The 15,722-nt window shown below is 43.8% G+C and overlaps 1 protein-coding gene across 4 annotated transcripts in view; it reads left to right on the top strand.

Moving 5' to 3' along the window:
- Positions 1-11,677, top strand: part of Nr1h4 (nuclear receptor subfamily 1 group H member 4) — a 79,910-nt gene extending 68,233 nt beyond the window's left edge. For all 4 annotated transcript variants that reach the window (XM_021173869.2, XM_021173868.2, XM_021173866.3 and 1 more), the window contains 2 exons: positions 9,514-9,627; positions 11,205-11,677. In XM_021173869.2, coding sequence (XP_021029528.1) covers positions 9,514-9,627; positions 11,205-11,443 — 353 coding nt within the window. In that variant the 3' untranslated portion in view covers positions 11,444-11,677. The remainder of the gene's footprint in view (positions 1-9,513; positions 9,628-11,204) is intronic.
- Positions 11,678-15,722: the final 4,045 nt, after the last annotated feature.

The raw sequence follows: 15,722 nt of genomic DNA, 5'->3' as shown, positions 1-15,722 counted from the left end.
ATACCCACAATACACATAAGTTAAACATCTGACTCAAAAGTATTTGTCAGAATGACAGTGTGTCCCAAGATTTTGAATACTTTTTTTGTATCATCTTATAAGTAGCCTCAGTGGCATCTGTTGGGGGGGGGCACATTCCTGTGTGTCTGGGCCACACAGCTCATCAGCAGACACCTAGGACATGAGGGCAGGTGTTCTGGAAGTGCTCTTTCTATATATTGCTCCTGTCATTTACCAAGATCTAACATCTACCAGCTTTTGACCAGTCAGGATAAAACCCAGTAAAACATGCCATTGCCCTCCATTAAAGAAATAAAATGTAAGCAGTAGCTAGCCATGTCAGGTTGCTTCTCTGTGAATGATTACAGACAACAAGGCCAGAGAAACAAGATATTCATGGTAGGATGATGAAGGGGTAGCTAGCTATAGTGCCCTACTGGAGGATGTTGTATGTGGTAAAACACATGAGGCTCCTGTCTTTTGGAACATGTACACGATGAATAGGTTATAACTACATTTCTCAGAGAAGCAGTAGGTAAACCAACTGTGAGTTCAAGGAGAGTCTTTTAAGGCTTGAGAATACGAAGCTCTAAGTGTTTGTAAGAAAGGCAAATGCTTACTTAAGTCAGCTTGTTGGAGTTCGTCAAAAGACCCTCACTCACAAAGATCACAGAGATCGCCATAGCTGCAAACTGCATGAGGATTTTTTATTATTCCAACATGTTGGGGACTCAGCACGCAGGCCAGAGGAGAGAGACCCAGAACAAAGAAAGAACACACTTTTTATACCTTTGTAAGGGACAGATTTGGGTAACTAGCTTATTCTCATTGGTGTAGCAAGTAACCTGTTCAGGCATTGGTTGGTTTGCATAGTGACTAACTCTGGTGTAGTGACTCACTTTGCTTGCCCCCTTGGTGGGTTATTATGACTTGGTCAGCAAAGCAGTAGTACATTTTGACCTTATGGGTCAGCTATTAACACCACAGCTATTAATGTCACAAGAAATCCTAGCAAGGTCAGGGAGGTTTGTGGTCTTTCTCAGAATTCAGTGTGGGGCAGGGAGCAGAATTCTTCTGAGAACTGTTACTTTTGTTATGGTTATTTCTCTGAGAACAGCTAATATTATTTTGGCAGCTGTAGGCTTAATCATTTTGACTGCGAAAACTATGTTTTTACATTTGTTTAGTCAGCCAGTTTCCTTATCTGGCTCTGCACTTGGCCTGCTAGTACAGATTGGAAAGTCCTTTTCAAAGGGGCGGGGGGGGGGGGAGGTACTGGGTGGTCTTGAACTCATTTTGGCTATTACAAGCTTACATTCTTACTACCTCTGGTTTTACGTTTCAAGGTGATCACATCTCAGTTTCGGCATGGGCAATTTGAGGCTGGCTTCTAGAAAGAGATTTTCTTTGTATGAAGATGAATCAAAGTATTTTACGAGTCAATGTTTTTAGTATCGCTGGGCAGACACATTGCTCATCTCTAAGACCTTGTGATGCTTAGCCTTGGGCATTATGCATTTACTTGTATATCTGCTTCTTCTGTTGTTGATCTGTTAGCTGCTTCAGAGCTTGTCATCTGGCACTATTGTGATGCCCGGTGCCTACTAGGTAAACTAATCTGGATGGAATTCATCGAGTTTAATTGGAAACCAGTCTGTCCAAACCTATGAGAGTCCTAACCACCAGTTAGGACAAATCAATCTTGCTATTAGGACTACTTATTAATAATTTAAATTAACCATTTTTTAAAAATTGTTAAACTGGTCAGAGCTTTTAAAAATTAAAAGCCAGTAGTTGAGACACAGATGGCTGGCTTGGTAAGGGTTAAGCATTTGAAACGTGTCTGAATATGGTAAGGATGGCTTCACTATCTTTTCACAAATGTATTCATTATTATTGTGCATGTTCAGCTTGTGGTTGCGCATACCACAGTACATATGTAGAGGTCCAAGAAAACTTTGTGAGGGTTGGTTCTCTCCCTCCACCTTTATGCTGGTCCCAGGACTTGAACTCAGGTTGTCTGGTTTGTGCAGCAAGCCCCTTTTACCTGTTGGACCATCTTGCTGGCCCTTCCACTGCCTTAATGACATCGCTTACCTATGCTACATTTTATAGCTATGCTGCCTTTGTCACAAGGAACCAGAAAAAGGTAACACTGTCTAATTTCACAAAGACTTGTGAATTTCTAGGTCTCCATCAGGCTGCTGTTTCTTAGAGATACATTTCAGAGATTAGTAGGAACATCCGGGGAGCAGCCTCCCCCATCAAGGCAAGGTGTGGTCACTATTTCTTCCCTCATACATTTGTGTTTAGTTTTCAGCTGTGGTGAGGAGAGCCGTGAGTTGGAGAGGTGTGCTGGAACTGAATAGGGAGAAGAGGTGTGCAGACTGCTTCTGTGGCACTGTGGTAGGGAAAGCATCACAGAAAAGCAATGTTTGAACCCAGTGTAGTGCTTCACTGTGACAGGGGCCTTGAACAATATTTCCAGGATGCGAGGGACAAGTCCTGAAGACAAACTGTATATGTCATTTCTTAGAGACATTATCTCTGATGAAGGTAATAGAAGTCTGAGCTGAATGTGGCCTTAGAAGTGTAGAAAATGAGAAGAAAGGGCTGGTGGACATGGCTGTCAGCAAAGTGGCTACCAAGCAAGCATAAATACCTGAGCTGAGTATCTGTGTGAAAAGCTGGGTGCATACGCCTGGGACCCCAGTGCTGGGGAGGCAGAGACAAGGTCTCTGGAGCCTGTCAGCCTGCCCATCTTGACCAATGCTGCAGGTTCAATGACACAGGAAGGTAGCCAGTGTTGAACTCTGACCTACCTACACACATGCATGTGTACAAGCACGCGCGCGCGCACACACACACACACTTTTTTTTTTTTTCCAAGTAAGTAAATAAGGACTTGGGGACATAGCTCAAGGGTAGAATCCTTGCCAGACATGTGCTGAGGCCCTGGGGTTGATCCCTAGCAATGTTTTTTGGAAGGAGGAAAACTGTTAGCTCCGATGAAAAACCGGAAGAGACAGCAGTGGAAGCAGTTAACGTGGGGGGCTCAGCGCACGGGCGTGGGGTGGGGGTGGGGAGAAATACAGCAGCTGTCTCCTTGGTCTCCTCTCCTTGTGTGTTGGCTTTACCCTTGGGCAAGTTCTTCTAGCTAATGGCCAGAGCCTGTAAGCATCACCTCGAAGCAAGACATTGCTCATGGCTGAAAGTGAGGAGATCAGAAGTCTACTGGGAGCTTCAGCAGAGACCCCCTTTAATTTTGGTGTCCAGAATTGTGCAGAATTTCTGGATGCCGCCTCTGTTATGGAAACAAGAGCAACAGTGGCTGGACCTTGAGCTGGGGCAAACTAAACTTTAGGATCTCAGAGGAGTTGTCATTCGTTCACTGGGAACACACTAGGGTATGGAGAACTTAGTCTGAAAAGGATGTTGAAGGCATCCATAGGCTTGTTCAGGTATACAGTTAACCTCTGTGTTATTGCGAAGGTGTCATTTCTAGCAAAAATTCAAATTAAATCGTTTGAACAAATAGCATCGGTTTAAATACGATGCCCAGTCTATCTTATCAACAGCAATAAATCACACAGAGCCATCAAGAGTCCTGTGGAATACGGCTTCCATCGTACACATTCTTGCATGTAATACGTATTCCACACACAAAGTAACTGCCTGCTTTTATTTCTGATTAATACTAGGAATCCCATCAGGAAAGAAACGGTTCATTATTTTAAAAAGCACAGTGATAGAGCACTCGCCTAGCAGCTCTGAGGCCCCAGGTTTGATCCCCAGAACAGAACAAAGAGAAAGAAAGCATAGCGATGTTCTGCTATGGGTCATTCTTTCAGATAGCGTTTCTGATCCTTGAAAAACCAATTTGTCAATCACAGAGCCCCCATCGCGCTCCCCCTTAAAGGGAAACCAAAAAACAAAAGGTGCGTAAGTAAGCTGATTTTCTTTCTTTCTTTCTTTTTTTTTTTTTTTTTTTTTTTGGAAAAAAGACAGTATTTTTTTTTTTTTTAGTAAGCTGATTTTCAAACTTTTTCAGACAGCCTCTGTGGTTGAGTTAGAAAATAGCGCCCTCTTGTGGCCAATGTTGAGACAACTGGTCCTACGAGTGAAAACCCTAAACCAATTCAATCTTGTTATAGAGAGGGAAGCCGGAAAACGGGGAAGAGCTGCCCCCTTCAGGATGATGTTATTACACTTTTATACACGGAAACTGCTTGGTGTTTATGTTGCTGTCCTTAGTAAAATCGTCGACTCTGAATCCCAGAGAAGACTCACCCTTGATCCGACTTGTAGGAAAAATAATTTTGAAAACGCATGTTACGTATTTTCTACATTTTCCTCAACCCCCGGCTTCAACACATACAAAAGAAAACAATCATAGCAAGCATTTTAACTTATTTTTTCCCCCAGACTTCATCAATTATAATTGACTGGTGGAGGCATCTTCACTGGAGGCTGAAAATTTAAAGGGATGAGCAAGCTAGGCAATTTGGCAATCGAAGATGAATTCTAAATACTGAACATCTTCAGATTTCATTGATTTGGATAGTATCTCTAAATCCCATGGCATTTAAAATGATGGCCCAGGACCTGTGAAAGGGCTCAGCGGTGAAGGTGCTTGCCAAAAAGCCTCATCATCTGAGTTCGATCCCAGGGGTGAAGAAGGTGGAGGGAATGAGCCCACTCCTAGACACTGTGCGGTGATCTCCACATATGTGCGGCATGCATGTGTATATACTCACATAAGCAAACAGCGGTATTTTTGTGACTTCGTAACTCAGGGTTTATTCTGCTTTGCACTCCAGCCGTTTGTGCTCTGGTTTACACGCTCCGAGGAAACAAGTTACGTTCGCTTCGTGAGACATTTGCTCACAGATCAGTACTCTCGAAAGCCACTTCCTGGGACGAATCGGCCATTCATAAATAAGCCAGTGATTCAAAATAATAAAAACGAAATTGCTCATTCACACGGCTGAGTCCTTCAAAGTGACCAAAAGTATGTGTGGCCACTGGCAAACAGAATGGGTAATTCTCTAACAAATACATCCAGATAGGACATGCCTCTCTATGACATTTCTTTACCCAGTCTTTAGTCTATTTAGTGATGTATGCAGATGCTGACATCGGAGATACAGCAGTGGGAAGTATAAAGTGTATTCATGTGCACACATACTGGTAAAAACATGAATATGCTTTGGCTAGAAACAGATTAGCCGTACCAGGTAATTCAAATGCGCCAGATTTGGAGGCATATGCCTTTAATCTCGGCACTCAAAAGGCAGAGGCAGGATCACTGTGAGTTTGAGGCCAGCTTGGTCTACAGAGTGAATTCTAGGACAGCCAAGGCTACCCAGAGAGACACTGTCTCAAACCCCTCCCCCCTCCAAATTTAAAATGTATTTTGAAGAAATTTCAATAAAAATGAATTGTTCCACAGAAATCTGTTTGGCAAGTTAAAAACTTTCAGGAATTTACTGAGGTTCTCTCTAAACACAGAATAAAGTAAGGTTGTGGTCCAACTGTGCATTTTAGGTGATCTTTCCCTACGGGTGCAGACCCTGAATAAGGAAGGGCCTGAAGACGGCCTTTCTTGACTTTCGATGATGTCTTGCTACATGCCTTGGGCTACCCATTGACCTCAACATGCCCCTACCTCAGTCTCTTAAGTGCTGGGATTAGAGACGGGTACCTCCATTTACAGCTAAGACGACTAAAATTTTAAAGGTAAAATAGAACATTTTACCTTCTAGAAAAAAAAATTACAAATCTTTGCTTTGGTTTAATGTCCAGAAAAATCCTGAGGCAAGTCACTGATCAGATAACCACCCCAAGGAGGAAGAAAAATGATCTTTTAGCTTGGGGTGTGGCACATGCTTTTAATCCCCACCCTTGGGTGGCAGAGGCCAGCCTGGTTTACACAGTGAGTTCCAGGACAGCCAGGGCTACATAGAGAGGCCCTGTGTCCAGAACCAAAAAATGAAATTTTTTTTCTTTTAAAACACACACACATGCGTGCACACACAACACTGGCCTGGCAAGGCGGCTCAGCAGATGTGGGCTCTTGCTGCAGAGCCTGGTGGCCTAAGTTTGATCCCTAAGACCCACACGGTGGAAGGAACTGACTCCCAAGAGCTGTTTCCTGACCACCACCACCACTCCCATGGGCACTGTGGCACAGCCCCCAACACACATGAAACTAAAACAAACAAATAAAAAAATATCTTTGTAAAGGCAGAGGGACACACATCTAATCTAGACTAAAACTGACTGAGGTCGTGATGAATTAACTTGTTAATGCAATTCATCTGCTTAACAATGGTAAGTGGTATGTCTCTTGATGACTTATTTATTTTTATTTTTGTGGTACTGAGGATTAGACCCAGAAACTACCGTTTCCTAGACAAGTGCTTGCTGCAGCTCTGTTTTGACTGTTTTTGGAAACTTATTTTTACTTATTAAATTTTTTGAGAATTATATACATGGGTAGTGTATTTACATCACCCCCTCCCCCAACTCCTCTTGTGCAACACTCTTAAACACCAGATCTCTTCTTTCATATCTACTGCATCCATTCAGTATTGCTCCTATGTGTATAGGTTTAGGGCCGACCACGTGGGATTAGGTAGCCTATCAGGGGGCTCAGTCCTGGAGAAAATGGATTCTCCCTCTCTTACCAGCCATTGATTTCCTCCAACTCTCCATCCAGGGCTGGAGACTTGGGAAGTTTCCCCCATCCATGTTGGCTAACCCACTGATTACTATGCAGAGCTCCTGTGGGCAGCCATATTGTTGAGATGGCATGGCTGTAGTGCCTGACACATCTAGGGGCACTATCTTGAAGCTGACCCTCTGGTCCCCTGGTACTTGTCATTTCCCTGAGCCTTAGGTGCCGGGGTGATGTTGCAGATGTAACACCTGAGACCCGGCTGGCTCTCCACAGTCATGTACTCTGCACTTTGACCAGTTGTAGATCTCTGTAGTAGCTTTCAGGTCTCACTGGGTGGCCAGCTATCCCCGAACTTGCTCTGTAGCTTAGGCAGGGCTATCCTCCTCCCTCAGACTCCCAGTTAAATGGAATTACAGGCCTGCCCCACCGTTGAGGGCTTACTGGGAGGTTTGCAGGTTTGCAAGAAAATACTCTATGTATTCTCTTATGCAATACTGTGTGAGTCAGATGTCAAAGTCAAGAGTTGACTCACGACCTCTAACCCTATGTTGGAAGCATTGGGCAGCATTCCCAGGTTCCTGCTCCAGTCCTTGAATGTTGTATCTCATCTGGTCATGGGTAGTTCTGCAGCAGCTGGATAAAGGGCACTCTTCCATGTGGTGTAATCTCCCACTTGTTAAACAAAGACTTAGCTGTTAAGAGAATCCACTGGGGTCAGACACATAATCAAAGGATGGGGGAGAGGGTAGTGGTGTGTGGTGCGTTGAATCTCTGGGAGAGGCCAAGGACTCAATTTGGAAGAGACTTCAAGCTTGTCTAAGGGAGGCTTTCACTTGCTGACAAACTGACTTTATAAGGTGTACAAGGTGGTAGTCATACTCTTAAGCATCGGGAGTCCAACCCTATTCTGATTTGTTCAGCCAGAATTCTGTGGCTCTAGATTTGGCTTAGAAAGGAAGAGAGCAATGGATTCTCAGGTGGAGCAATCTTGGGAGTGTAGTCCTCATCTCCACTCATCAGTTGGTCATATCCACGTCTCTCCTGTCTCCTTGATTCCCTAACCAGTCCTTCTCCTGGAATGAGACCATGTGTAGTACATGCTCCAAACTAATAGAGTAAGACAACACACGTTGTCTTAAGTTATAAACAAGAATAAAGTTCAAAGGGGATGAGGGGACTCCAAGCAGAGACAGCCATGGGTGTACAGACACTGGGAAAATGGAATTGCTGAGGGAAACTATGTGATGGAAAAGCAGGGGAAACTGAGTCAAAGCCTGTCAACTTTGGCTCAAGTCGTGGCACTGCCTCTCACCAGCTCTGTCTCTTTGGGCAGCTTACTGACTTTTCTGTATCTAGCTAGTACAGTAGTTCTCAACCTGACTATTGCATAGCAGATAGCCTGGATAGCAGCTATTCACATTACAGTTCATAACCGTCGCAAAAATTACAGTTCTGAAGTAGAGACAAAATAATTTTATGGTGGTGGTGGGGGTCACCACAACACAAGGAACTGTACTAAAAGTTCGAAGCCTCAGGAAGGCAGAGAACTGCTGGTCTAGCGGGAGTTTAGAAAACTTAATGAAGAAACAGCAGGAAATGAGTGGATTTGGAGGAAGGGGAGAGGGTTTGGGCTTCCCCTGGTGTCTTTAGTATTTGACATAGTGGGATTGAAAGGAGTGGCCAAAAAGTAGTTAGGACCTGGTAAATACTGACTCAGTGTGCTACAGCCCCTGATGGTGACAGAGGCGGAGGTCCCCATTTAAAAGAAAAGCATGCATATGGCAGAAGCCATCGAAAGGTTCTGAAGGTGTGGAACAAATGAGGAGAATGTACCCGATTTCAAGTTCATGGGGGCCAATCATTTATCTGGGTAGAGAATGGGTTAAAGAGAGGTAAACAAGGCAGGGAGATGAATCAGGAAGCAGTTGCTATATGCCAGATAAAGGGAGGTGACTGGGTGATACTCACTCAGTGCCAAGAGCTATGGGGAGGTAGGCACCCTGGGGTGAAGAGAAGCAATGAGACCCACAGGCCTGCACACCAGAATGTCAGCCTGGACAACTGGGTGCTAAGGATGCCCACCACTGAAAATGGAGACATCCAGATGTGGGCTAGGAGAAAGTCAGGAGGTTTGGTCCAAGGATATACAAACCATCACACATACCAAGTTTGAGAAAAGGGACCCTCCTATTGATAAGTGGATGGCAGGCAATGGGTACTTCAAGTAAATCCAAACCCATTCATAAGAACTCTGGCCAACTTACTCAGTGAGGTTGTTTATGCTTCTGAACAGAGGCACGACTATGCTTTGTTCATTGTTAATCTTACTCTCTATCTTGAATGTATCTATTGATATTGTTAAAAGTAACACGTCCCCCACCCAGAAAATGGTGCAATTATGGGAATTCTTCTAACCCACCAATATTATCTTTTATCATTACACACTGGCGGGTGAACAAAGACAAATGCATCCAACAGGAGGTGTCCTTTGAAGATTCTGCTTACTGGTCTTCTTACCACGCACTGCCTTTGGCTGAGATGTATAATTTAGTATAACTAAATGATTGGGTGTGAATGGAGACAAATGTGAATGGTCACAGGTTCCTGGCTTTCATCATTACATCATTAGATCTTTGATCTTTAGAATCCACGTGAAGGAGAGGACCAACGCCACAAAATTGTACCCTGACCTCTACATGCACACACACGTTCACACACACATGCACATGCATGCACACATACATGCATGCACACACACACGTGCCACAATAGTGAAAGCTAGAATTAAAATCCTGTTATTGTAACTGCGCTTTTTGAACTTTCCTACATAGGTATCTCTGATGAGTATATAACCCCGATGTTCAGTTTCTATAAAAGTGTTGGGGAACTCAAAATGACTCAGGAGGAGTACGCTCTGCTCACAGCGATCGTCATCCTCTCTCCAGGTAATAATGCTGTCATAATTATGAAAATAACGTTGGTATTTTCATACTGTTTGCTTCTTTCTCAGCATAGTCATGATGATGATGTGGATTAGAGAAAATATGGAAAATACAGAGACACAAAAAGAAAGTAAAGTGGCCCACAATTCTACCACTCAAATAGAACATTATTATTATCTTAATATACTTTCTGTTAATATCGATAAAAATTGCCCTCGTGGTTCCAATAACTACCCATTCAACACCTCCTACACAGTGAATATGGCTCTAAACTTTAGAGATAATTTGAATAGCGCTCCTACGAGGTTATTGTTCTAGACAAGTTGAGGAAGATGACAAAATTGCTACAAAATATGTAATAATAATAGACATCCCCAGTGACCCGTGCCTGTAATGTCTGTACTTGGCTGATTAGAGGAAGAGTACAAATTTGAGCTCAGCCTGGGCTATATAGTGAGAATTCATCTCAAAAACCTTACAATGATGAGGCTAGATGGGAAGGAAGTGGGAAGAGACTGGAAGTTCATTAGGTGTCAGGGAGGGCTCTAAAGAGAGACACTTGTGCAGACATGGTATACATTGTAACATTGGAGAGACTGATACTTGTGCAGGGATATCAAAGACATGGTATACATTGTAACATAGCAGAGATCCGTCTATCCTTTAGAAAACTCTTTACAAGTTATTATGTCCCACTGTATAGCTGATCTTCAAAAACATACTTAATAGTCACTAATTGTATAATTATATGCTTCTAATTTTATTATTGTTTTGAAAATTGTGGACCTGAATATCTCTCTGCAAAAAAAAAAAATCTATTTTCAAAGTTGGCTTTAATAATTTGGGTGAAAGTACTACTGCATTTGTCGTTTGTAAACCATACCATGCTAGCCTTAGATGATTTTTTAATTTATGATAAATAGGCAGTTGCTAGTTTATATTCTTTGGGCATTAATAATTATGATTGAGGGGAGAAAAAAACCATTTGGCAGAGCCTCCTGGCATTACACATGCAGATCCCCCATGGCCCAGGTAGTCTGGGAATGTTCCCCTGAGATAGGATGCCTATACCTGTTGTGTGGGTTTCCTTCAATGACTTTGATTGGGAAGGACGTTTAGGGGGACTTCTGGGAGCATTGGTGTTCTCTTTCTTGGTCTTCATGTAAGTCCATTGTACACATGTGTGAATATATCTTTTTATATGTGTAGATATGAGTGTATGTACATGCAAATAATTTTAATTACATTGAAAATTTTGTACACTATATATGTGTGTGTATGTGTGTATATATATTTATATGTGTATATAAATACACACATTTTAATACACACAATTTCTCTGGCTCAGGGAAATTACAAGAGCCAGGGCACCAGAATGTCAGCTTCAAGATAGTGCCTCCTAGATGTGTCAGGCACTACAGCCATGCCATCTCAACACTATAGCTGCCCACAGGAGCTCTGCATAGTAATCAGTGGATAAACCAATATTTAAAGAAGTGTAGCCATTGCCATAATTACCCCTGATTACTTTTTTTAAACTTTCTTTAATCTTGCTATTTTCCTGCAAACCCCCCACATAGACAGACAATACATCAAGGACAGAGAGGCGGTGGAGAAGCTGCAGGAGCCTCTGCTCGATGTGCTACAAAAGCTGTGCAAGATGTACCAGCCCGAGAACCCGCAGCATTTTGCCTGCCTCCTGGGTCGCCTGACGGAACTCCGGACATTCAACCATCACCACGCTGAGATGCTGATGTCTTGGAGGGTGAATGATCACAAGTTCACCCCGCTCCTCTGTGAGATCTGGGATGTGCAGTGATGGACACCGGTGGGGCTGGCTCCTTGTCCTCCTCGGAACAGAAACCTTGTTTCGTTTGTACCTGGTTTCACTCAAGAATCTCAATGAATATTTATGTGGCAATTATACACCTCCCACGGTTGTAAATACAGACTAGATAGAACTGCTTTCCCCACTCTGTATTTTACAAGGCTTCAGGAAACCCCACTGGCATGCCCTTTTGGCCTAATTAAATCAATTGTTACTTCAATTCTATCTACTGAGCTAGGGACATTTTATTCTTCATTCGACAATATTATATATATTTTATAAAGTTGAGCTGTTTTCAACTGAGACAATAAACTGAATGTAATAGCAAGGAGACTTCTCATTTGGAGAAAAAGAAATTGAGGAGTATCTCTTTAAGTGATGATGGGAATCTTATTGAGTTGGAGGGCAGGTCATTTCCAGAAAGTAAACTCTTACAATAGAAAAGTAATGTTTCCATCCCTGCAGAAGCCATGGTTGATGCACATTGGTTTGGGATAACCTTCCCATCATTCAGGAAGTTAATGATTTTTCTGCATAAAATATTCCCCGAAGCCATCCCACCCTTAAGACAGTTGGGGGGAGGGGTCTTGAAATGGCCTTTACGAATAGAGCATGCAAATAACTCTTAGAAATGTACACTGAACTTCAGCATACACAGCCCACGCCCCCATCCCCGCCCCCACTGTTTTCACTCCTGCAGCTGGATGCACAGCTGTGAGATACTTCCCCAAAGCAGGAATTGGTTCATTTCCTTCCTTCCTTATTCAACTGTGGCAGTCTTCTCCCTGTTCTCCTTTGCCTAATACAATGAAACACCTTCTGTAAGTAATGAGCTGAAGTCGCCCTTTCTCCTGAAGTAAGCCCAAATGGATCTTGCTTCGTAAGTAAAGAATCTATAGAGAAATACAAAGCAATGCTAGATTCCAAATCCAGCGCCACTTGGGTTCTATTCCATACCACAAGGAAGGTCCTCTTTAATGCAAAGTTCTGCTAAACTCCCTCCACGCGGTATACAGACATGGTTAAGATCCGGTAGAAGCTGGGGGTTGCAAAGGCGTACAGTGGAAAGTTCAGTGGGCTAACCTGAGAAATCCCTTGGCGGAGGTGAAATTTCCCTTGGGATTCAAAGAAAGGCTCCCTAGTCTATGGGCCAAGGGATCTCAAGGTGAAAGAAGGGACAGAAACAAAGGAGGGTGGAGACTAAACAAATTCTCCTCCAAAAGCCCGGAACTTGGTGGACCAGCTAGATAAGGCCAATAGAAAACATAAATAGCAGAGTTCATTGTTTAGAAGGTTTTAATTGGTCAGTGAAGCATGGAACCGTTCAGGCCCACCAGGAGAGAGACGAATGAAGACTAAAGTAAACTTCTGAATGCTTGCAAGGGAAGATTCGGTTGGGGAGGACCGAGTGTGGTTTGGTGTCTCGGGATCGCAGGCAACACATGGGGGAAGTGGTGGGAAGTGGGAACCCGTGGGCACGGCAGACTTCATCCTGTTGGTCTGGGTGTACTGAAGTGGTCAAAGCTCACGGTAGCAAACATCGCTTACCATGTGGGAAAGGAATCGTGATGCTGGAAGAGATACAGTTTGGGACACTGTTCCCTGTGCTAGGCACAGCTTCAGAACTCAAGGATAGTGGGCACACAGCCCTGCCTCGTTCCTGTTGTAATGGGGGTTCCTTTGAATTTGTTCTCCATTTAGAAGTAGCGCTTCTCTTATATGGAGGTATGTTTGCTCCAGTCCTGCCCCATCTCAGACTTTTACCATGAAAGCATTTTGTTAAAGGCCCCCCCCCTTTTTATTTTTTGCAGCTACTGAGATGGTGGCGTCATATTTGTCTTTAAGTCTGTTGATACGATTTATTATTCTTATTGATTTCATATGTTGAACCAACCCTGAATCATTCAGTGGTGAGGGAAGAGGAACATCTTTTCATACTCATAGCAAGCGTCCTTTAACCACATCTAAGCTATGTTACGAAAATGACTCTTGGTGGGTCCCTAGATAGCTTCGGGATGGACCAACCATGTAGTTAAAGGGTTAGAATTCTGTCTCAACTCTAGCTTCTAGGGGGTGGGGAATGGGGTTCTGATTTCAACACCAAAACCCAATGATTAAATAAATCCTATCTATGCAGTACAGTCTCCATAGCCCTGCTCCCAATAATGAGATTTGGAACACTGGGTTTGTGGCCATAGTGGGGTTGTTTGGAGGGTGGCCTGCTGGGTAAGGGAATGTGGGCACTCCTTGTTCCCCATGTCCTGGACATCTCTTTTAATTTGGCTGTTTTGGAGCGAATGCTAGGTCTGAATGTAAGGTGTCTCCCACAGGCTCAGGTTTGAACTCTTGGGGTCTCCCCAAGTAGTGGGGTGACTCTGGGAGGTCATGAATCCTTTGGAACATGGCCCTTCACTGGTGGAGGCAGGCTACTGTCCAGATCTAGACTAACGCTCTGCTTCCTGATCTGCCAGGGTGTGAACAAACCACACTGCAAGCTCCTGCAGCCATGCACTGAGCCTCTCCGGCGGCCAGGCATTCCTCTGAGCTGTGGTCTGTGCCATATGAACTGTGAGCCATAAGAGCTCTCCTTAAGTGGCTTCTGTTTGGGAACTTTGCCTCAGCAGCTTTAGGGCATGGGACTCATATAGTGATAGAGCAGCTTCCTTTGGGGTCCTTGAGCTATTCTAAAGAATTACTAAACCCAAAGAAGGGTTTGTAGAAATCGGTAATTTGGAGCTGGTTGGTCAGAATCTGGGGTTAACTTAACTTAGGCCTTATGGTTGTCATTCGAAGAGAGGGAGGAGGCCTATGGGCCTGGGCCCTTAGCCTATTTATCTGCACTAAATCAAGACAATTTTCACAGGACAGGAGCAAGGATGAAGCTCGGAGATAGAGGATATGCCTAACTTGTTACTCAGGGGGCTCAGTTTGTTCCCCAGTACTGCCAAAAGATACTTAGCATCAGAATTGAACTACAGCCACCTGATGTCAGAAGTGGATAATGTCCATGCATCCAGTGTCAAGTATTCGGAGAAGTAGTTCACTAGTGGATTTTAAAAAATAGACTTATTTATTTATATAAGTACACTGCAACTGTCTTCAGACACATCAGAAGAGGGCATCAGATCCCATTACAGGTGGTTGTGAGCCACACCATGTCGTTGCTGGGAATCGAACTTAAGACCTCTGGAAGAGTAGTCAGTGCTCTTAACCACAGAGCCATCTCTCCAGCCCTCACTAGTAGATTTTTAAAGGGTGGGGCAACTCTAGGTATTCCTCATTTCAAGCCCCTCTCATTCTTGAGAGGTTTGTCCAACATTGCCTTGATAAATCTATGTTCACTCTGCTTAAAAAAGAAAAAGGGACTGGAAAAAGTATACCAAGCCAATAGTCCCCGCACTCTGTCAGCGTCAGGGGTAGGTGAACCCCTGTGAGTTCAAGACCAGCATGATCTGCATACTGAGTTTCAGGCCCGTCAGGGCTCCACAGAGGGAACTTGTCTGCCAAAGAGCAAGCAAGCAAGCAAGCAAGCAAACAAGCAAGCAAGCAGACAAACAGTTAATTCAAGGGGGCTGGATCGATGGCTTAGTAGTAGGACTTATGTGCTACCCAGCACCCATGTTGGGCAGCTTACAACCACCTGTAACTCCAGCTCCAGGAAATCCAGGGCCTCTTGCCTCTGTAGACACCTACACTTATGTATACGCATTCTCTCTCTCTCTCTCTCTCTCTCTCTCTCTCTCTCTCCCATGTATATGCATATTGTCTCTCACCTATATACAACAAAAATAAATGTTTATTTAAAAATGATCCAAATGGCCCATCAATTACCTGGACGGGAAAACTGTCAGTTCCAGAAACCTGAAGAACCACAGAGCATCTAAAGATGAGCTAGGAAGCTGACAAGAATGGGTCCTTATGTCCCAGAAGCCCTTCTGTCTTTGCAGTGGCTGTAGCTCTTCACCGCTAAGTCAACCTGATTCCTGAGTTCTAATTCAAAAACATGACTTTGACTGAGTTCCATCCTTTCAGTCAGCTTTTATGTGAGACTGGCCCAAATCCTAAACCTGCTTATCTAGACGCCGAGGACTACCCTACGCCCAAACACTGGCAGCATACCCTCACCCTCTGTAGCTGCTGGCCGACTTCTATTGCTACACCTGTCTGCTTTCTTGGCCTCTACTCAGAAAGTGTGGCTTTCTTCCTCTTAGCCATCTCCCTCCAAACAGCTGCTATTTGTTTTCTTAATTGCAAACGCCAATAAAATTAC

Source organism: Mus caroli, unplaced genomic scaffold, assembly GCF_978045245.1.
Source record: "Mus caroli unplaced genomic scaffold, Mus_caroli_1 scaffold_9, whole genome shotgun sequence".
Lineage (NCBI taxonomy): Eukaryota > Metazoa > Chordata > Mammalia > Rodentia > Muridae > Mus > Mus caroli.
Note: the sequence above shows the minus strand (reverse complement) of the source record. Positions and strands in the feature narration are given on the sequence as shown.